This window comes from Microcebus murinus, chromosome 29 (assembly GCF_040939455.1).
Source record: "Microcebus murinus isolate Inina chromosome 29, M.murinus_Inina_mat1.0, whole genome shotgun sequence".
Taxonomy (NCBI): domain Eukaryota; kingdom Metazoa; phylum Chordata; class Mammalia; order Primates; family Cheirogaleidae; genus Microcebus; species Microcebus murinus.
Window position 1 is genome coordinate 6662917 of NC_134132.1, and position 22253 is coordinate 6685169.

A 22253-nucleotide genomic window follows, 5' to 3' on the forward strand; every position below is an offset into this window, starting at 1 on the left:
CTTTCTAATCCAAACCCACCCTCTATTGTCCCAATCACTCTCTTTTCTGTCACTCTCTTCTTCAACCTATTCTGCTAGATTGTTTTTCCAAAAACATTACACTGAACATATGTTCCTGCTTATAAAGCTTCTGTAACTGCTCACTACAAACTATATGCCGTCCTGGCAGTCCAGTCCCTCAGTGAGTCCACTCCAGTCTTATTTACAACCTTGTCCTTTACGCTTCCCTATACATCCCTGCCACCATCATCACGTTAAATTATACTTAATATTTAATTTGTGCAATATTTGAAGGCACTCTTCTTAAAGCCTTACAATAGCTATATGATATGGGTATGATTAGTACCATTTTTTTTTTTTTTTACTTTACGAGGAATCTGAGTCAAAGAGAGGTTAAAAAATCCACCTAAGGTCACGTAGCAAGTAAAAGGCAGCCCTGAAGTTGGGCTGCCTGGCTCTGGAGTCTGTGCTCTTAAACACTGGGCTATAGTTTACTCACTACCCCTTGAATATGCCCCACCAGACCCTGCCTCTGTGACACTCCGCCAATGAAATGTCCCTTTCTCCACTGCTACTTACAGCTCTCTCATTCTGCAAGGCTTACAGGAGTTCCATTTTCTTTTCCAAAGTCTACTCCAACGCTCCCAGCTAGAAGTGTTCTCTTGTTCCTCTTACCAGATCTTTAACAACTATAACAGCCCCACCTATATAATTTATTTGCTATTTATTAATATCCTTTCCTCCCTAAGCTGCTTATTCACTGCTAAAAAAATGAACACAAACTGTATACTTTTTTTATCCATGACCAGAAAACTGCATTACAAATAGATAGTGAAAACTTAAAATGTAGCCAATTAAATGAAACAGGGGAGTTCCCAAATCTTTTTTCTTTCTTTTTTTTTTTCCTTTTTCTTTTTTGCTTTTTAAAAGAAGATTATAGAGACAGATACTTTTAAAAAGTGGATTAGGTTCAGGATTTCAAATAATGGGAAAGTAACCAATTGGAAAATCTGAAAATCAGAACTCAAAGAGAACCAAACCCTTTCATCTACCATATGCCTGTATTTTATCACATTATCTATGCATAAGCCCTAAAGTACTGAGTCACCGAGACATTTTTAGCAATAAAGGAGTGTAGTAATTCTCCATCGGTCATTGTAAACTGGGACATAATCCATCTGGCCCCTGCCTCAAGGAGAAGGTATATGGGGAACTAACTCATTTAACATGAGAAGCCATTCTTAAACATGAAACATGTGACTGTATCTTAAACACATATAAAAAGGCTCTAAGCTCTACTGCTGCTCCTTTCTTGGGAAGAAAAGCCTTGCTTTCTGTTATTGCCCCATTTAAAACACTTTGGATATGAAAGAAATTCTCACACCTCCATTTGTTGCTCTGTTGCTAGAACATTGGCCCGCACACAAAGCTCCACAAGCCCTGTTAATTACCAAGACCTGAACATTTCCAAGGCACTGTTATTTCCCGTATGAACAAAGTGATGTTTCATTTCTTCAGATTGAGTTTCTCACTACTCTAGCATAGCACTGGGCAACCTTTGAGCAGTCAAGTGCCAACCGCCTGGTCTCTGGTCTCGCTTGGCTTATTGAGAAAGGACGGTGTAAGACGGTGAGGTCTTGGGAGAAGGAAGAACCCCAAATGAATCCTGCTTCCATCTTATTTGGTAGAGAGCTACACTACCATATTGAGAGAAAACTAGTCTTCCATGGGTAGCACAATGATCAAAATGCTTCAAATTTACTGAATCCATTGTACATCTTTTAGGGATAGCTTAAGGGTGACAATCTACTTATTTGTAATAAAGAGGTTTTTTTTCCTTTTAATTTCCAGTGAGACCATTGAATAGGAACATTGAATCAGCGTCATTTCATAATCTAGGAATCCAAGTCACAAAAAGTGTAAGTGACTTATTTGAACTGAATAACAAGCGAGTCAGTAAACTGTCGCAGTGAGAACATTAGGAGGAAGTTAGTTCTTGACTCAAGATTTCCTTTTTAACTTTAATCTTGAGCAACTTTCATTAAGTTTGGCTTCTTTTATGGCTAACCTCTACCCCACTGGGACCTTGTTTGAAAATCACTTTAAATTTTTTTCTTTTATGCCAAATATATTTTAGCACCACAAAACTCCTCTAGAAATTCAAATCTACCAGGTAGTCTCCAAACCAATAGTGTTGGTAAGAATCTCTTTCATTAACTTTAGGATTGTTATTTATGCATCTTCTAAAAGTTTAGAATGACTTACTTTCATACTTAATCTTTTCTTTTGATTTTCAACACTATAGTAGTCAAATCTAAGATTACAGAAGTTACCATTAAATAAGCAAACATAAATTAATAGGAAAAGCTAGGAGTATACCAGAATATTCTCTCAGCATATAATATAAAAATCTTTTAAGTTAATTAAGTAAAATATACCCAATAGGTTGTTGAATTGCTAGTTTTTACAAATTTGTTATAGTGATATATCTGAGAATTCTAAGGAGCAATACTTTTTTGAAAAATCAAACAAACCCCTGGTTTACTAAACATGCAGTTAAATTTACTACAAAGAAATAAAAAAAACTATTTGTTCTGTACTACAGACTATTAATTAAAGACAAAAGAAAATCTAAAAATTGGACCACATAATATTAATTTGATAGAACACTTAACTCCTGTTATTGGGAAAATCTTTATGATAACATCATTTGAAATGATAAAGTGAAAATTCTTTAATCTAGAAAGATCTTAATTGCATTTTCCCCCAAGCTGATGATTTGCATTATTTAGCAAATTAATTAACACAAGTTTTAAACAATCTTATCCTGAGGTTTAATTTTCTTTTTAATTATTACAAGTTCCTGGCCAGGTGATTATCAAGTTTACCCAAATAACTTCTACACTAATAGGCCATGTAAGTATATTACTGGGGTATGTATAATATGTTATATATAATAACATATAGTATTATATTTTATATAAGGAATTAGAAATTATCTAATTATTTACTATGTGTTTCAAAAACAGCTGAGCTCACTAAAAGATACTTGCTTATAATGCATAATAGTTTCCAGTGGGAAAACGCCAATTAAGATAAATCTAGTTCCTGGTAGTACATGCGTGAATTTTTTAAAAACAGATGTTTTCTAACTGTATTTAGAGTAAGGTGGGTTATTTGATATTTTTGCTTTCTATTCCTGTTCAGAAATGGCTGTTAATTCTAAATCAATGCACTTAAGAAACAATGGTGAATACATTAAGCATCTGGCTGGACTGTACTTGAATAGGCATGAAATTAATCAGCTGATTCTTTGGTTCACATAAAATTATTCAGCTACCAGTAAAATATTCTTATTACTGACGTATACTAGCTGACAAAAATACATTATGCTAAACTTTACTTGGAAATGTAACTAGCCAGTCAGGGCTGGAGGATGATATCCCAAAGAACAAACTTAAGTAACAAGAGACATTGCTAGTGTCTTCGAAGGTGGCTTACTCTTACTAGATGTAGTGTTTTTGTATTGCTGAATATTTATTCAGGAGGAGAGCAAGTCTCACGCTGGAGGATGAACTGCTCATGACAATACAAAAACCATGCAACCTGATGATGTCTCACCTCCTCCTTAGCACATCCTGGTCCAAACCACCATATCATCTCTTGTTTGGATTATTGCAGTGACTGCCAAGAGATCTCCTTGCTTCTACTCTTGCCAGCAACCCAGAGCCAGTAAAAATGAAGTAAGATCATGCTACTCCTCTACTCAAATCCCTCCAACAGCTCTCTCCTAACTCAGCACTAAAAACAAAGGTCCTATGGAATCTGACCCCTGCTACCTCCCTGACCTGATCTCCTGCCACACTGCCCTGTGCCCACTGTACCCTACAGACACTGGTCTCCTTACAATTTCTCCAAAATGGCCAGCATGCTTCTGATGCAGGGCCTTTGTGCTTTCTAGTCCCTTTGTCTGGAAATCTCTTCCCCTGCTCCCTCGCTTCCTTCAGGTCTCTGCTCGAAGGCCATATTATCTGTGTGATCCTCCCTGATCATCCTGTACAAAACAGCACCCCCTTCCCTATAAACCAGCAGTCCCTATATTCCTTAACTGGTTTCTTTTTTCCCTGTAGCACTCATCTTATATATTTTTTAATTGTTTGTCTATCTTTCCATACCTTGAGGCCAGGAACACTGTCTATTTTATTCATTGCTACAACCCTAGCACCTAGCAGTCCCTGACATATTTCTCAATAAATCATTGTTTAGAGAAAGAATAACTCCAGCACCAAAGTTACTGTCTTTCTACTAAAAGGAACCAGACTCCTAGAAAAAATTGCTGCTTCTAGGATTGGGACAAGAAATGAGCAAGGAGAATTTGGAATATCTTGTCAAATTAGAAAACAAGGATGGTATCAAAGACTACTAGGGTTGTAGCAAAAGGACTTTAAAGAAGCAGATGGGATAGTTTGAGCATCAATAAGAATAATAATAATTACAGTAGACTGAAATACTTCAAATATGTTTCAATCCATGAGCTCATAATGATTCTAAAATTTTGAAAAACCCACATTGATCATCCTTAGAGGATGCTAAGAAACCAATTCATTATTTTAAAAAGTAGGAAAATTTAATAAAGGGAAAGAGTCAAGCTTTGGTAATCATCACTTCATAACTGATCATGTTTCATCTGTACCCTACTCATTCTCTTGCCACAACCGACCTATTTTGAAGCTTATAAGACACAGCATTTAATCCATATTTTAATGAGCTCTAAAAGAGTATTCTCTTAAAAAATATAACCATAATACCATTATCACACTTAAAACAAAAATATTCCTTAATGTCATCAAATAAGCAGTCAATTTTTGATTTTTTTCTAATTATCTCACTATTATTAGTTTTCTATTGCTGCTGTAACAAATTACTAACAATTTACTGGCTTAAAAGCAACACAAGTTTATTATCTTACAGTTTTTCCACACAGATATTACTGGGTCAAAATCCAAGGTGTTGGCAGGGCTGTTTTTTGTTCTGAAGGCTCCAGGGAAATTTGTTTCCTTGCATTTCTTGCTGCTAGAAGCTGCCCATATTGCCCAGGTCATGGCCCTTTCGGCCATCTTCAAAGCCAACGACAGCAGGGTCAAGTTTTTCTCACATTGCATCACTCTGCTCCTGTCTTCTGCCTCCCCTTCTTCTACTCTTAAAGACCCTTGTGATTATATTGAGTCCCTCCAGGATAATCTTCCTGTATTAAGGTCAACTGATAAGAAATCTTAACTCCATCTGCATCTTTAATTCCTCTTGCCATATAACAGAACATATTCACAAGTTCTGTGTACATGGACATCTTTTGGGTGGGGTGGGGCATTATTCTGCCTACCACACACCTGCCAAGACAATATTAATCAGGATCCAAATAAGGTCCATGAATTCCCTTGGTTGTATATTTCTTAAATCTCTTCTAATCTATCATTCCTTTTATCTCTACACCATTTGTACCATCCATGTACAAAAACAAAGTCCCTAGTTATTTTTTACAGACATATATAATAGTTATATTTAAACTTTTTTCTTTTTTTTTGAGGGGGGGGCCAAACCATGTGGCTTTATTATACACTCGTGGATGAGGTTCTGGGGTCCCAAGGGGGGGGGGGGCGGAAGTCACCCAAAACTTTTTTCTTAGTTAAAAAGTTAAAGGAGGCCAGGCGCGGTGGCTCATGCCTGTAATCCTAGCACTCTGGGAGGCCGAGGCGGGCGGACTGCTCAAGGTCAGGAGTTCGAAACCAGCCTGAGCGAGACCCCGTTTCTACTAAAAATAGAAAGAAATTAATCAACCAACTAAAAAATATATATATATATATACACAAAAAATTAGCCAGGCATGGTGAAACATGCCTGTAGTCCCAGCTACTCGGGAGGCTGAGGCAGAAGGATCACTTGAGCCCAGGAGTTGGGAGGTTGCTGTGAGCTAGGCTGACACCACGGCACTCACTCTAGCCTGGGCAACAGAGTGAGACTCTGTCTCAAAAAAAAAAAAAAAAAAAAAAAAGTTAAAGGAAAGAGTGAATAACTGAGTTGTTTCATTTTTACAACAAAATGTTAAATTATTATTGTCACTATTGAACAGATCAACAATATAAACCTCAAAAAGGACTTGCCCAAAGACATGTAGAACAATGAAATGAAGCAAATGTTTTTTGAACAACTACTATGTACTAATACAAAGAATGTGCTGGGCTCTGCCAAATATGAACAAGGCAGGCATGCTTTCTGCCCTCATAGAACTTACAGAAGGTTATAGATCAAGAAAAAGTCAATTATGTTACAATGGGATAAGTGTTAGAAAAAATGTAAAAATAATGAGTTTACTTACAGATTTTTATTCATTCACTAGGTATATACTGAGAGTCTGTAATGTAGAAGGCACTAGGCTAGCCATGAGTACACAGAAGAACACAGGATATATGTATTCCTTTCCCTTATAGAGAGTAGAGCATTTTTTTTTTTTTTCTGAGTTGGAGGTGCCTGCAGCTCATTCAGTACAATCTATTGGATATATATACTCAGGAGAAATATCTTGAGCTAGGAGAATTGATTCAAGAGGCACCAGCATATGGATGACATTGGAGTCTGTGGGAATGAATGAGACTGTTCAGAGAAAGTGTAGCATGAACACAGAAGAGCTCCTTAGGCAGAAAGCAAATAACATAAATTCCTTAGGGACAAATAGAGAAGCAGAAGAAAAAACAGGAGAGTATGTCACGGAAGCCAATGGTAGGCACAGGAGAATTTGGGACCCAATGTCGTGTCTGTCTGACTCCAAAGCCTGACCCTATGCATTCATTCATCAAACTTATTATGGACCTACTGTGTGCTAAGCTCTTTGCCTATCGCTGTCTTGATGCATTATACTATGAAGGGAGATCTTCTCAAATGTGATCTAAACCTGGAAGTACTAACTTCTGCACCAGTTCAAAGGAGGGGTTAGTGATAACTGAGATGATTAATTTCTGCTATTTTAATTTCCTTACTGAGCCTGTTAGGATAAATTTTGGAATAATGTATGAAAGCATTATTTTTTATTTCCCCTGGTGTCCTTAACAACTGGGTGATCACTTCTAAGCCCTTTATATATTCTGTGAAAGATTAGTTTCTTACAAAGATACTACTTTCTTTCCCTAAACCTGGCTCCCCATACATTTTAGCCATTATAATTGATGAAATAAAACATATGGATATAAGGCTGGATTCTTCATATTTTGAGAAACATTTAAGAGAATTTATTAATGTATAAATTGCTTTAGAAGAGAAATAATAGTAGATCTAATACTTTTGCTAAGGACAAACATGCTTAAAGCACTGAATCCATTTTGCTGTACAAATTCCATATTGGTAAAAAAAAAAAAAATTCCATATTGGTGTAAATACTTCAGCTACTACATTTGGATTAAGATAAAGCACCAAAGAAAGTGATGGACATAAATCTTGCGATAACTATAAAGTATTACTATATTTTGATTCCTTATGAAAAAAAATCTTACAATATTTCATCCTCATTAAGCGAGAAGAAAGGTTGATACTGACAATGTCAGTGAATACTAATAATGCCCCCTCTCTCCTCTCAGAAGACAAACTTTTACAGCCCCAACAAAGCAGAAGTCATATGGGAGATTTTATGGTGTGAAAAACAACTGGCTCAACTGCAAGGCGTGTTCTGTTAAAAACACTAAGGCTAATGTTGTGCTTGTATAAATAACTGGGCCACATCAAAGTGACATTCTGGCACTCTCGGGGAGAGAAAGTATTGTAATTCAACATCTCAGAAAATATGTTCTCAAAGGTATGGCAGAAATTTTGCACATACCAAATTGGGTAGCATTGATGGCAACACGCCTGCATATTATTGTATGTAGCGAGCACTTTCTTCTCTACCCCTTCCCCAACCATCTCAAACAGATGGTGACCGAGAGAAGCACAGAATATGTGCATTTTGTCTGTCAAGCTCCTTATGTTGAAAGCATAAACAACAGTCTACTCTCCATAACCCAGGCATGAAATCATATCCCACAGAAATGGAAAAAGTTAAGCCAAGATCTGGGATCAGAGGAAAAGTACATTCTGGAGAGGTTTGTGCAATTTTTTAAAAGTGAAATCAAAGATTTTTTTTCCCCCTCAATGATTAAAAGCAAAATTGGATAGATTAAACTATTACCATTTCTCTAAGCAGCGGAGAATGCTGGTATGTATGCTATAAAGAATTGGAACAGGTGCATCCAAGGCTAAGTATCAGATATTTCCACAACTTCAAGAGGTTGGTTTCTTCCATTAGCAACCAGCCTTTCAACTTTAAGAACCCAGATTAAACTGGATCTGGAGTGTCTTAATTAAAGTGAGTGTAGGGACTTGGATTAAGTTCGGTTCTCTTTTTAATTTCTTTTTTTTTTTTTTTTTTTTTTTTTTTTGGAAGGTAGTTTAAGCTGTGATCTTTTTAATTTCTTACATCACACATCATCAAAATTCAGTACACACAGACTTGACTTTTTCTCCCAACTAACTGACCTTACATAGAAAACTTCCATTTGGCCAGAGACAGAAGTAAAAGAAATCCAGTGTGTAGCTTGCAGATAAAGACGTGAGATCTTAACATATCTGGTTTCACCACTGTTCAATTAAAAATAAACAAATTATTTTATTTATCACAATATACACAGGATTTTCTAAATAATCTCAATATCACTATTCCAATTTCTAATTTTATCATGGGAAGACAAGTCTGTGCTTCAATTGTGGGAGGCCAATGTGCTTCATGTTTTTAAAAAAAGTAACAAAGAACAAACGAAAACAAACAAAAAAGAAAAAATTCAGAGCAAATATTTAAAAACATAACAAAACAGGCATATTCATGGCCTCAGAAATATTAAAGAGAATGACTGGTAAGCTCACACAGACTCTGTAAGCTAAGAATTTATTTAAAATATTAAATCTGTAGAATTTGCTCATATTTGGATGAAAAAGCTACATGGACATACTTTAAAATTATTCTATATTCAAATTAAGCCTAGAGTTCTGACATGTCTTATTTCCAAACTACATGAAACCCAAATGGGTTTGGCTTTTATCATTTTCCCACAAATTTTCATCTATTTATATAAATGAGAAAGCAGCCTAATATCAGAAATATAGTAGAAAGGTACCTAAGGCTTTACTTGCCCATATAAATAGAATCCTCACCATGTAGGTAAAAAAAAACAAAAAACTGACGCAGAATAAAAAAATTAAGATTTTTCCATGTCAAACAATATTTATAATGTTTCTGATGGTGAATACAAGTTACTATAAAATTTAAAAATTAGGATACTCCTTATATTTCTGCTACTATTACTTCTCTAAGATATCTCTCTCAATTAAAGTGATTAGATCTGCAAAATAAATAAAACTTCATTATCATTATCTAAAGTTATGCTTGACCACTATTAGATTGGAACTAATCAAAGAACACTTATGTGCACATACAGAAATAAAACTCACTGGAAATCTAGCAGGAGGGAGTGAAGGAGATGAACAAATTCACACCTCATAGGTACACTGCACACTATCTGGGTGATGGGTACACTTATAATTTGGACTCAAACTGTACAAAAGCCATCTATGTAGCCAAAATGTACCCTACAATACTCTGAAATAAATAAAATAATTTAAAACATAAAATACCAAAAAAAAAAAAAGAACAAAGTTATGCTTGAATTTCACATCTTTTAAAAGCAGAAATTACTGCTCAGCTATTTTATGCTGGAGGAAACAGCATATTTAGCATAATGACTAAAGGTTAAAGACACACACTTGTGCTCCTACAGTTCTGCTACTTTCTAGCTGCGGCAATAGAAATGTCATTATTCTGGGTCTTGGTTTCCTCACTTGTAAAACAGCAAAGTAATAACTACCTCAAAGTGTGAGAGGGTTAAATAGGTAGTCTAAGTGTTTACTTACAGTTCCTTGAATGTGTAAGAAATGCTTCATAAATGCCAATTATTATGATCACACTCTGATGTAAGATCGTATATGTTAAAAAATAAAGCATCCACTCATTCAACAACTGCTTAGAGAACACATACAATGTTGTAGATTTAAGAATTCTTCTGGTATAAAAGATACATCCAAAGATAAGATACCGGACCTGGAAGACCTTACATTCTTGGAGGTGATGTAGATGAGCAAACAGGCGACCTGGGTGTCTCAGGACTAGTGCTGTCGAAGGTGCTCGTGGCCCCCAATAAAGTTTGCAACTACCATGAAGAATTAGCAAGTGTAATTTTTCTTATTCATATGGTCTAAAACCAGAGTTAACAAACTTTTTTTCTGTAAAAAAGCCAAAGAGTAAATAGTTCAGGCTTTGTGGGGCTCATGGACTCTTTTACAAGTATTCAACTCTACCATGATAGCACGAAAGCAGCCATAGACCATATGGAAACAAACGAGTCTGGCTGTTATCCAATAAAACTTCAGTCACAAAAATAGGTGGTGGAAAAGAATTAAAGCAGGGACTCACACAGATATATTTGTACCTCAATGTTCATAGCAGCATTATTCACAATAGCTAAAAGGTGGGAACAACCTAAACGCCCATCAATGAATGAATGGGTAAACAAAATGTGGTACCACATATGCAATGGAATATTATTCTGCCTTAAAAAGGAGGGAAATTCTGATACACACTACAAGAATGAACCTTGAAGACATTACGCTAAGTGAAATAAGCCAGACACAAAAGAACAAATCTTATATGATTTCACTTATATGCAGCACCTAGAGTAGGCAAATTGATAGCAGAAAATACAATGGTGATTGGCAGGGGATGGAGGGAAGAGAAAATGGGGAGTTAGTGTCTAATTAGCATAGAGTTTGGGTGTGGGAAGATGAAAAAGTTCTGGAGATGAGAATGTAAGAATTCCCAAGCTTTTGTTGTTGTTATTTTGGCAAAACATATGTGACATACAATGTACCATCTTAACCATTAAAAACAATAGGTGGTGGGACAGATATGACCAAGGGACACAGTTTGCCAGCCCCCGGATTAAACAACCATATGTATCAATTAATAAGAAGCAATAATCCCTTATGAAAAGCATATGTGAACAAATTCAGCTATCTTTCTTTATAAAAGGTTTAATATTTTAATCTCAGGATGAGAAGAAAATGGCGATAAAGAGCTTTCACCATGGGCATCTGCATCAGCACTGGAAAACTTCCAACATGGAAATCAGCTCCAATAAAACAACATTTAGAAGAAAAGAGAGCAGGCAGTTAATGGTTGTTATTTTTATTTTTTCGTATCTGAAAATCATGATTCTAAACAAAAACCTACTTGCCGTACATGGAGATGGAGCATGTTTACATGCTTCACACCCAGTTTTGACAATGGACAGCTTCGGCCAGGCCTTCATGGCAAGTGGACTGTTTAGTTTAATGATGTCAAAATGCAGGGGAGCAGATGGCAATAAAACATTATTAGAAGAGATGAAATACACGCAACTGGTAGCAGTTTACTTATTCATATAAAAATTTTAAAATGGAACCAATAAATCTATCCATCTCAGCTAAGCAAATCCAGTTATCTCGATTTATTACTGCAGCGCAAAGCCTGCAATGAAATTTGGGATGGTTATAGAAACAGTAATTTCCTTTCTCACCCCTATCTCCTTTAGACTTCAAATAAAAGATAGAATTTATATCCACTTATAACTGAGATGCACATCATTCAGTTTCTGATATAATCAAATCTCACAAATATATCTCAGTCTTTCTTTAAAAAACAACAAGAGAACACATCAGATCTCCCCAAAGCTCTGTCCATAATGAAGTAAATAAGCTTTTCTTTATTGCTAAATGTAGCACACACCAGAGGCAGAGTATGATAAAGAGCCGTATTAACTAGAATCTTAGCCAAATGATCTAAATTTCTAAAATGGAGTTTAGATGCAAAGAAAATGTTACTTGAAACAGATCTTAGCAGTTGCTAGTCACTTTATACTCCTTGTCCAAGGCAAGAATCCTTTTTCTCTCATCCCTAAGAGATTTAGTCCTCCTCAAGTACATCCACTGATGTTATCTTGTGACACAGGAAAATCTACTATTCAGAGTCAAAACAGCTGGGTTCAACCCACTGTAGCACTCTGGACAATTCTTTTGACTTTTCGCAGACTCTATTATCTCAGTGATTAGATAATGCCCATTTTAATTTTTAATTGTAATGATATTGCCTTATTGTACACTCTGAATAAAGATAACTTTTAAAATCAAAAGTTAGTATAAAATTATTATTACTGTTAATCAATGATAACCACCATTTTACTGTTAAATGAGGTAGTTTGTTCCTTTTAGGCTGCCATAGTACTCATGAGTTCCAAATCCTCAAATAGGGACAGTGGGGACTCCTCAGACAGGGTGCAACAGAAGCTGAAGTCAACACAACATTCAATCTGAAAAATCAAGTTTATATCTTTTTCTTTTCTCATGTGCCTAAAAAACCTACAAATGGTCACAACTTTTACATCGATAGCTTACTTGTGTCGTGCTTCTTCAAACCACAAAACAACTTATATTCTCAAGAATTACCAATCTTTATGTTTGTACGCTATTGTCGATTAAAGTCCTTGCATTTACTAGAGATCAAAACTGTTCCCTAGAGGAAAAAAAGCAGTTCAGTAATACAAAGCTTAGATACACAGCACCTTATTCTTATAAAGGTAATGGTGCCTTAATAAGAATGTAGGGAAATTCATATTTGTTCAATGTGGAGTATCAGAGGTTAAGAATGTCTAATGTTAAATGATAAAATACTGGGTCTTGAGTATGCCACCATTATATCAACTAAACGCCTCTGTTTGCCTCAGTAGAATGCCTGCCCCCATGAACACATTTAACAACAATAATAAGAAATCCACTAATTTCTTGCCAGTATCAGAGTACAGGAGAGTAAACAGGGCTCTGCGAGTTGTGGGTACATCCAATTAAAGCAAGCAAGAAGGTGGCATTCTAATATGCTATGAGAACTGCTAATGAAAACAGCAAACAAAAATTTCAGCACAGCCAGACAACACTGACTACTGTGAAAGAAAACATAGCAAAGCCTCTTATTTTAATTTACTGGCTCTATGAAATAAAGTGAGACAATGTTTTCTATAGAAAATACTGATTAGATATTAGCTAATGTATAGCTCAATGTTTTTTCAGCAGAAATTATTGCTTATTAAATATATATCATAAGGTTAATACATTTGTTGAGTATCATTACAGATGCTCTAAAAAAATCAGTATATTATATTTTGAAAGTAAGAAAGAATTACTATAATTAATGAAAAAATTCAAAAGGCCTATGACCCTAAAGCTTTCTGAACCACATACAAATAACAAAATGAATTATTTAATTTTTGACCAATGGGGCTCTATAGAATTTCTCTTCTTTTGTCTCAGAAGAAATTTCTATCTCATAATGTCTATTTCCATGACAATGTGTAGTACAAATGTTTCCTGCACAGGCAAACAATGCAATGAGGATTGTGCCAACGCTGCCAATCTCGCATTTGCAACTGTGAACAACTGAAACAAGAGTCAACATTTAGACAATGTTTAAGTGCACTCACCTGAGGAAAAGCTGCACCAATAGAGAACAGTCCTACCATTAAAAGTCAACCTATAACTGTACTTATTTCTTAAGTACAATACAAGATGCAATCAATCCAGATTTATATTTTGTAACTTGACACATTACATAAAAACCCTAAAGATATATTCAACCAATTTTCTGTGCCATAGTCTGGCTTGCTCAGAACCAAGTATAGTTTCTCCAAGCCAAATATAATCCTCCACCAGTGTTTTAACAGAGAATACATAAGTACTCTACAGAGAATCAAGCTCCCTGGCAAAGCAATGGTTAAAACTTGCATCCTGGTCAGGTTAAGAGTTGAGTACCCTGCAGTTCTATTGCCCATGGAATTCTCTCCAATTCACTGCGCTGCCCAGGGTGATATTCATCATCACCATCTCTGGATTAACTCAACAACTTCTTAAATGGTCTCCAGGATTTCAATCTTAATCTCTACACTGAAGTCATAATGCTATTAATATAATGACCTTTTAATAATGCAAATCTGATTTTGCCACTTTCAGCTTATAAATCTTTTAATAAGCTTCCTTTCAACATCAAGTCCACACTCTTATATTCCATGTCCCGATTAATCCATCCAACTTTCTCTCTGGTCACTAGACAGTCTTGAATATACTACCTTGCCCTTCCTTTGAGAAGCCAAATTCTTCCAGAGTTTTCGCACATGTTGTTTCCTCTCCAACTTGGCCTCTTCCTAAAAATATTCAAGATTCATTGACTACATGTGATTTTGCTTTAGGCATAAGCATTGAAATTTTACTTCTGTATAAAATAGGTCTTCAATATGAACAAATACATATGCTACCTCGAGACTGTATCCTTGGAACTTTAAGTCTCTTTCTCCCCTTTCCACTAATCTAGAGACCTCCACAACTGGGCCTTATAATTGGATTTAACTCTTCTTTGCACTTTTTTTTTTTGCTGATTTCTATGTTATAGATCAGTGCTTTGCATCCAAGCTAATTTATACACAGTGACAAAACAGGTGATCCCACATTCCTAATATTCTATCTGCACTCCACTGCTTGGTTCTTTATGTGCAATAAAGTCCCTTATTTTTTGAGAAAAAAGATTCCTACCATAGGGCTTCAGAACTATTACTTTTTAATTTCTGGAAATAAATAACACTAGTTATAGCACTGCTTATGATGAGAAGATTCAATTCTTATGGGAGTTGAACGCTTCAAGGAGAGTGGAGTCCCCTTCTTCCTGAGCAATATGCTTATGTTTTAATAGTAGCCTCTGGCAGACAGTGCTTCCACCATTGTTCAATGACTGTTGTGGGAATTTCAAGTTTGGTAAGAGAACAGAACAATATTCTGGCAAATGAATTGTGTATTCTTCAAATCATATGAAGATGTTCAAAATAAGACAAATGTGCCTATCCGCCCACTCACTTACTCAATGACATTGACTGAGGGCCTATCAACTGAGCCAGGTATTGTTTAGGTGCTGTAGAACAAAGATGAGGAAGACTCGGTTCTGTCTTTAAAGTGATCTCAAAACACTGGTAAAAGATATGTGTATAAAATATTAAAATGAACATGATGAATGCTATAATAAAGACACTACCAAAATTTTGTAGGAACATAGAGAATGAACAGGTATCTAAACTAGAGGGCTCAAGAAAGCTTCACAAAGGAGGTGAGAACTGGTCTTAAAGGGTAAACAGAAGTTTGTCAGGAGCAGAAGGAATAGAAAAGTATTTCAAATAAAAGTAGCAGCTTGTACAAAGCACACAGGTGTGTGCCCAAAGAATGGTATGAACTGGTGAACTTTTGTGGACTGGACAATGAACAGATTACAAAATGAGGCTGGAAAAGGTTGGCCCAAGCTTGTAAGAGGACCAAAAGCCCTGTTGAGAAGCTAAATATTTCAGGCCGGGTGCGGTGGCTCCCGCCTGTCATCCTAGCACTCTGGGAGGCTGAGGTGGGCGGATTGCTCGAGGTCAGGAGTTCGAAACCAGCCTGAGCAAGAGCGAGACCCCGTCTCTACTATAAAAAGAAAGAAATTAATTGGCCAACTAATATATATAGAAAAAATCAGCCATGCATGGTGGCGCGTGCCTGTAGTCCCAGCTACTTGGGAGGCTGAGGCAGCAGAATTGCTTGAGCCCCCGAGTTTGAGGTTGCTGTGAGCTAGGCTGATGCCACGGCACTCACTCTAGCCTGGGCAACAAAGTGAGACTCTGTCTCAAAAAAAAAAGAAAAAGCTAAATGTTTTGCCTGTGGCAGCAAAGAGCCCAAAATACTTTCAAGCAGGGAAGTCACATGAAAAATCTTTTACTGTATGGTAACAGTGTAAGTTATAATGCCATCATGACAAGGAATAGAGAGATTAGAAACTTAACCTTGTTGAGTATCTGTAGGTGCCAAGCACTTGAAGTATATATCATTTGATCTTTGCAACAATGATATAGGAGACTTTTTTTAAAGATTCTTATTTTAATAGCTAAAGAAACTAGAGGCTCACTAAAATGCTAACCTTCTGAAATTCATACCCCAAGGAGAGGCATTCCTAGTTTTCAGGCCCACCACCATTCAGAACACTGCGGTTTATGAACAATGGGTCCTGATCTAGGAAGGAATTGCTTATATCCTAATGAACTAATCATTCTCATTTTGTACATGATTAAACTAAAATTAGAAAACTGATATGTTTGAACATATAAAGGCTCATTTACAAAAACCATTTGATTATATTTGGTAAGACAGTAATATTTTATACATACGTTTGCATCTAGTGAACTAAATTTACCTAATCTGGCATCCATAACTTAAACAGAATCTAGGAAAAAACATTATACAGAAAATTAGGTCACCTACATAAACACAAGAACATATTTTTATGTTCCTGTCTAACCACTTATTAATTATATATAATATGAATGATTTGAACATAAAAAATCTGTTAGGCATACAAATATCATAAATTCAAATTAAGCTTTAAAAAGTATAAATCCAAGATTCACAAGAAAAATCTCACCTTTTATATGTTTTTCTAGATTCAAGTCAATGTTTATAAGGGACTATTGCATCTTATTCACGCAAGTATTATCAAAGACATGGGGCAAGTAGAAAGCAGTATTGCTAGCTTACATAAAACTCAAGTTTGGAGTCTTACTTTTCTTATATCTTAATGCTTACATCAAGACTGAACTTTTGAACATTTTGCAACCTAAACTTTTTTTTTGGCAGACTAACTCTTTGTTAGTCACCGGCAAGCTTTGTGTGTGTGTAGTGGTGTGTGTTAATAAGCTATATGCCTGCCATATAGACGATGATCCAATCTAAGCTATGATGTTGTTACATACCCACCTCCTTCCTATGTATCAACTGCTATAGCACTACTGTGTTCGGGAAAGATTTCTGAGTAACACAGGCTATATAACACCACAAGGGAAATGATCTAGGATGTAAGGTCCAAACCCCAGTGAAGGTGATGGAAACCCACGACAGCCTCAGAATATACTGGTAGGTCTTCAAATTTCAATAAGCCCTTTTAATGAAGTCTTTTTTTGGCCCATCACTTCAAAATTACAATAGTCATCACTCAATAACAAAAGTATGACTAAAATACTTATTGAAATCTGTGACTTTGTTCTGATAAATGCCATATTTAAAATAAATAAATCAGTGACTTTCCAGGTTTTTTTTTTTTTGAAACTGTGAAAGACAGTAAGAAATACACTTTATCTTCTGACCCAAAATATATGTGTGTGTTTGCGTGTTGCACCAAAATCCATACCCCAGAGGGCAGGATATGAGTAAGTAGTACTTCACTTACATATATCTACTTATACACGTTGGCCCTCTTTATCTGTGGGTTCCACATCCGCAGATTCAGCCAATCAAGAATTGAAAATATTTGGACAAAACAATAAAAAATAATACAACAATAATAATGTAAATAAAAAATACAGTACAACTATTTACATAGTATCTATGTTATATTAGGTATTATAAGTAATCTAGAAATGACAAAGTATATAGGAGGATGTGCATCAGTTATATGCAAATACTGTACCATTTTATGACTGTATCAGGGACTTCAGCATGCTTGAATTTTGATATCACAGGGCTCCTGGAACCAATAGCTTAGGGATTTTTCTGAGGGATGACTGCATTTTAAAGTGACATCACTGGTAACTGTCACTCTTCAGTGATCTGTGGGGGAGGGGGAGGGGAATCAAATCTATTTTTTTTTGTTCATTTTTTCACCAACACTAGGGCACAGCTATGAATGATCAAGAGAAAGCAAGCCTGAAGCTTGAACTGCGAGAGAAGCAATACCAACTGTCTCCATGCTTTGATGAGCCCACATCAGCTCACTTGCTCACTTTTCTAGCTTTTGCATCCCTTTGGTTGCCACTATTGTTCTCACAGGCAGATTGTAAAGAACACAGAACCCAAAATGAGGGAGAGCTATCACTTTCTGAAAACATTTTTTCCTTTGCACCAAGAATCTCTGAAACGGTTATATCTAAGACTAAATCAGAATAGATTCAGAGGTGGGTTTTCTGTGGTGGTTGTTTTAAACTATGATATAGCTTTGGGTGGGGCACCATAAAAGAATTAGAGTGGCTGGGAATTTTATATTTATTTTTTTAACTTTACAAAATAGTATAAAATAAGTAACCTTTACATAGCATAATAATTGATTAAAAGCCAATTTATAGCACCTAGAGCAATATAAATGGGAGCTCAGTAAATATTTTCTGATTTGAGCTAAGGTTTATGATGTAATTCAACTACGACTCTACAATAGGGAAACATATTTTCTTTTCATAATATTGCCTTATAATGTTATATAAGGTGATATAATGTTTTAGACTGTCATAGTTTTGCTCATTAAATTAACTTGTATTTTCTAGAAAAACCCATAATTTTTAAAATACTAACCATGTGAATCATGATTATAGTTGCTATTTGCCTGCTCTGATTATTCTAACAAATTAAATTAGACTCAGAGAAGAAAGGAGTCCATCGCCCTCTTGTGGTAATTTGCTACACTGCGTTCTCCAGGAGTTCCACAGCAACTGGAATTTTTTCTTCCCACTTTAAGAGGCAGGACAGTTTTTTGACCATACATTTCTGAACTTCCAAAAGCCATATATATATACTTTGTGCCCTGTCCTGTCTATATACTTTGTGCCTTCCCTTCTATTTCTACTTCAGACATTTTAGTCTTTTTCCTTGCTGTTTTATAAAACATTCTCCTGTTAGTTTCCAGTTACTACACCAAAGGGATTTTTCTGAAAGTTACTTTCTGTATTCAAATGCAAACACAAAATAACTACAGCAAATCTCCACCATCATACACAGGCTTTAAGTAAATACACATAACTCAACATTTATAGGGCAGAGCTTCAGCAGCGCTTGTTTTCCCAAGAAAATTGGTCTTGCTAAGTCAATTAATAATAGTCCAGATGGTTCAGAAGCTAATGATGTTTGTCTGAATATTTTAAGTTTTTAAAAACAATAAAATAGTCTTTCTTTTAAAATTAGTCTAGATCATATGCAATGGCCTATCCTCTTTCCAACACAACACAAATACTTCCAGCTCCTTTGCAAAATTAGCAACATGTAATATACAGGCTACTATGAAATAAACCGTATAAATGATTCTTTTTAAAAGAGAATTTATTTATCATAAAGGAATTTATTTAGTGTCTAATACATTTAAACACTGTGGAAAACACAGAAATAAAGATGGATTCCTAATTAACTAAAATCCACTTTACAAATGTCAAAAATATTCTTAAAGAATCAATTCTTAAAACTATCACATTTTGAAAGTAGTGCCTTGTGTATTCAATCAATACTCATCCCAAAACTGATGAGGAAAGACTAGGACTGGGTGAAGAAGTGCATTCTACACAGAGGGACAAGAACTTTCGAAAGCAAGGTGACATGGCATGTCTCAGAAACTGAAGACGGTTTAGTGCAACCAAGCACAGGCTGTAAGTTGGGCAGAAGCAAGGGATGAGGGTGAGAAGTTAGTAGCAGGGGCCAAAGTACAAAAGGTCTGAAATTATATGTTAAGGATGGTGAGAGACAGGAAAGCATCCATTCCCAGGGGAGCACATGGTAAATCAGGGTTTTAGAAAGATCGCTTGGTGAAGTATGGAGGACAGATGGAAGGAGTGAGAAGGAGACATGGAAATTAGACAGAAGTAATAATGAAGAGGGCCTTGAAACAAGGCAATGGTTTTGATGACGGAGGAGAGAAAGCTGAGAAATACTGAGAAGTGAAATCATCAGGTGTTAGTTACTGTGTGAGAGTGCGTGTCTAGCTTTGGTGACTGAGTGGACGTCGCATCCCCAGAGATAGGACTTGGTCATTTCAGACATGCTGCATCTGAGGTGCCACGAGGAGACAGCAAATAGGTCAATGGTTTGAGGAGAGGGAATTCAGGGGAGAGAAAACTGTAAATTGTTGATGGCTGGGTAGCAAAAGGAACCTGGATAAAATCACCCAGGAAGAGTATAAAGAAGAGATGAGGGCTGAGTGTGGGATTGGCCACATTTAAGTATAATCCCATCTTCCTGTTAAAAGAGGTACATCCGTTATATAATCATAAACTTTGTTCATGTTGGGAGAAACAGGAAATGATTTAGTCTCCCTTCACTTTGCTGATCAGAAAACTGAGGGTCAAAGAGGTTAAATGACTCTATTTCAAGCTATTTCTTTGTAGAAGCGAATGAGAACTCAGGTTTCTAGATTGAGGCCACGTTGTTCCATCCCTCCCATTCAAAGGCTCTCTTTCTAGTACTCTGTCCTGCTGCTGCTTCATAAATTGTCAAAGAACAAGAATTTAAAGATGCTTTCTTTGATAATTGTTTGATGGCAACAGATATGTCTATTATAGTTATTTGTACATATCAGCAAAACTGAAGTAGTGTGTTTCCAGGGACAACCTTCCAACAATAGAGTCTGCTATGAAATAGAACCCTGACTCTACAATTCAACACAGGCTTTCTGAGTAACCTGGGAAATAAGAAAATATCTGGTTCTGTAGTCATGAATGGCAAATGGTAACTGTATCAAATGCACACAGAGAATGTTTAGGAGACATCTCTGAGAGAAAAATAGCTATGGCTCTTCTATATGGTCCTTTCTAGCTCTTAGATGGTTGAGAATGGGTTTTACCAGTGAATTCTATCGTATGTCCCAGAATGCGTTTTCATAATTATACTCACTTAAGAAAAAAAGCAAGAGATTTCTTTGGATTACCTGCTTGGTTTGGCCGCTGCCAGGTTGGGGACTTGATAACGCTGGTGGATCCTAGTGGCTTGAAGGCAGCCGCGGTGGTGAGGCCGGCCACCCCCGCTCTGCCCGAGGCTGGCCCTTCCACGCTCTCCGGCATGCTCCGCGCGGAAGCCACCGAGGAAGAAGCCACTTGCGGAGAAGCCTCCTGAGGGCTACTGTAAAGAAAAGAAAGAAACACATTTGATGGAGTGGTAGTAATCTACTTTAGCAATGATCTAACATCATGACTGGAGGAAAGGAAAGCTGTCAGATTGCATTTGTTCTATTATATACATGTTTGGAAATGCTACCGTGAGAAATGGCCTATTAAAATTATCTTATAATAGCCAATCTCTTTAAATGATAAACTAATTTCCCCTTCCTATTCCTCTCTCTCTCAACATTTCAAAAGAGTCATCTAGATTAAGACGATAAATGATTGGAGAATTCCCGATAATCTCTGCGAAATGGTGTAGATGCTTCATCTTTCCCACATTCTTCTGATATTTTGTGAACTTAATTTCCCTGACACCTCACAAGTTACTTTTTATTCACATACTGACTCATTCAATAAATATTTAAGCACCTATGATACGCCAGATGTTGTGCTATGTGCTATGCCCCGATCACACAGTGACAAACAAGAGACAACGTCCCCTAGCCTAAAAGAACGTCCAGCGTTCTGTGTTCATAGTAACAGGGAAAAAGACACAAGCCTACCGTTATCTTCTCTCAACAGAGCTATGTGCTTATTAACAGGAGGCCTTTGTCTATGGTAGTCCCAGTTTTGATTAGAAGATCATATGGCCTATATTACCAGGTCATTTGTTATTTATAATTATATATACATCATTTCCCCCACAAAAAAAATAATTTGAGGCAGCCCAAAGTATAAAATATATGCTTTGGAATGATACAATACTATAGCAGCCATTAGTTCCATCAAGTATAACAGTAATAATAATAAAATACTTCCTACTCCTTAACTTTTTAATACTGGTTGCTTAAATAATTCCATGTGTAGAAACTCGATTCTTTCAGTAACTGGAAACAACAGCTGGAGGAACAGACTGATAGAGATTGGGTACTCTACTGATAAATTCAGTGAAATACATACCCTTAATTATACTTTTTCAGTAGAGATTATTTCAATGAAAAGAAATTTCAAATTCTATCATGTCCACTATACTGCCAAATGAACAAGAGCACCTAACTTCCGGTAACACCTAACAGAGTAGCCTCAGACTACCCATCCTTAGAAGGCCTGCTTGCAACGCTGGCCCTTGGCAAACCATTCCCAGTAGCATAAAACTTTCTCTAACTGGTAACAGTGACTCAC

The 22253-nt window shown here is 36.2% G+C and overlaps 1 protein-coding gene across 8 annotated transcripts in view; it reads right to left on the reverse strand.

The window, feature by feature from the left end:
- PDLIM5 (PDZ and LIM domain 5) overlaps positions 1–22253 on the reverse strand; it is a 187163-nt gene that overhangs the window by 21496 nt on the left and 143414 nt on the right. For all 8 annotated transcript variants that reach the window (XM_075998758.1, XM_075998757.1, XM_075998756.1 and 5 more), the window contains one exon: positions 20900–21090. In XM_075998758.1, the coding sequence (XP_075854873.1) occupies positions 20900–21090 (191 nt within the window). The remainder of the gene's footprint in view (positions 1–20899; positions 21091–22253) is intronic.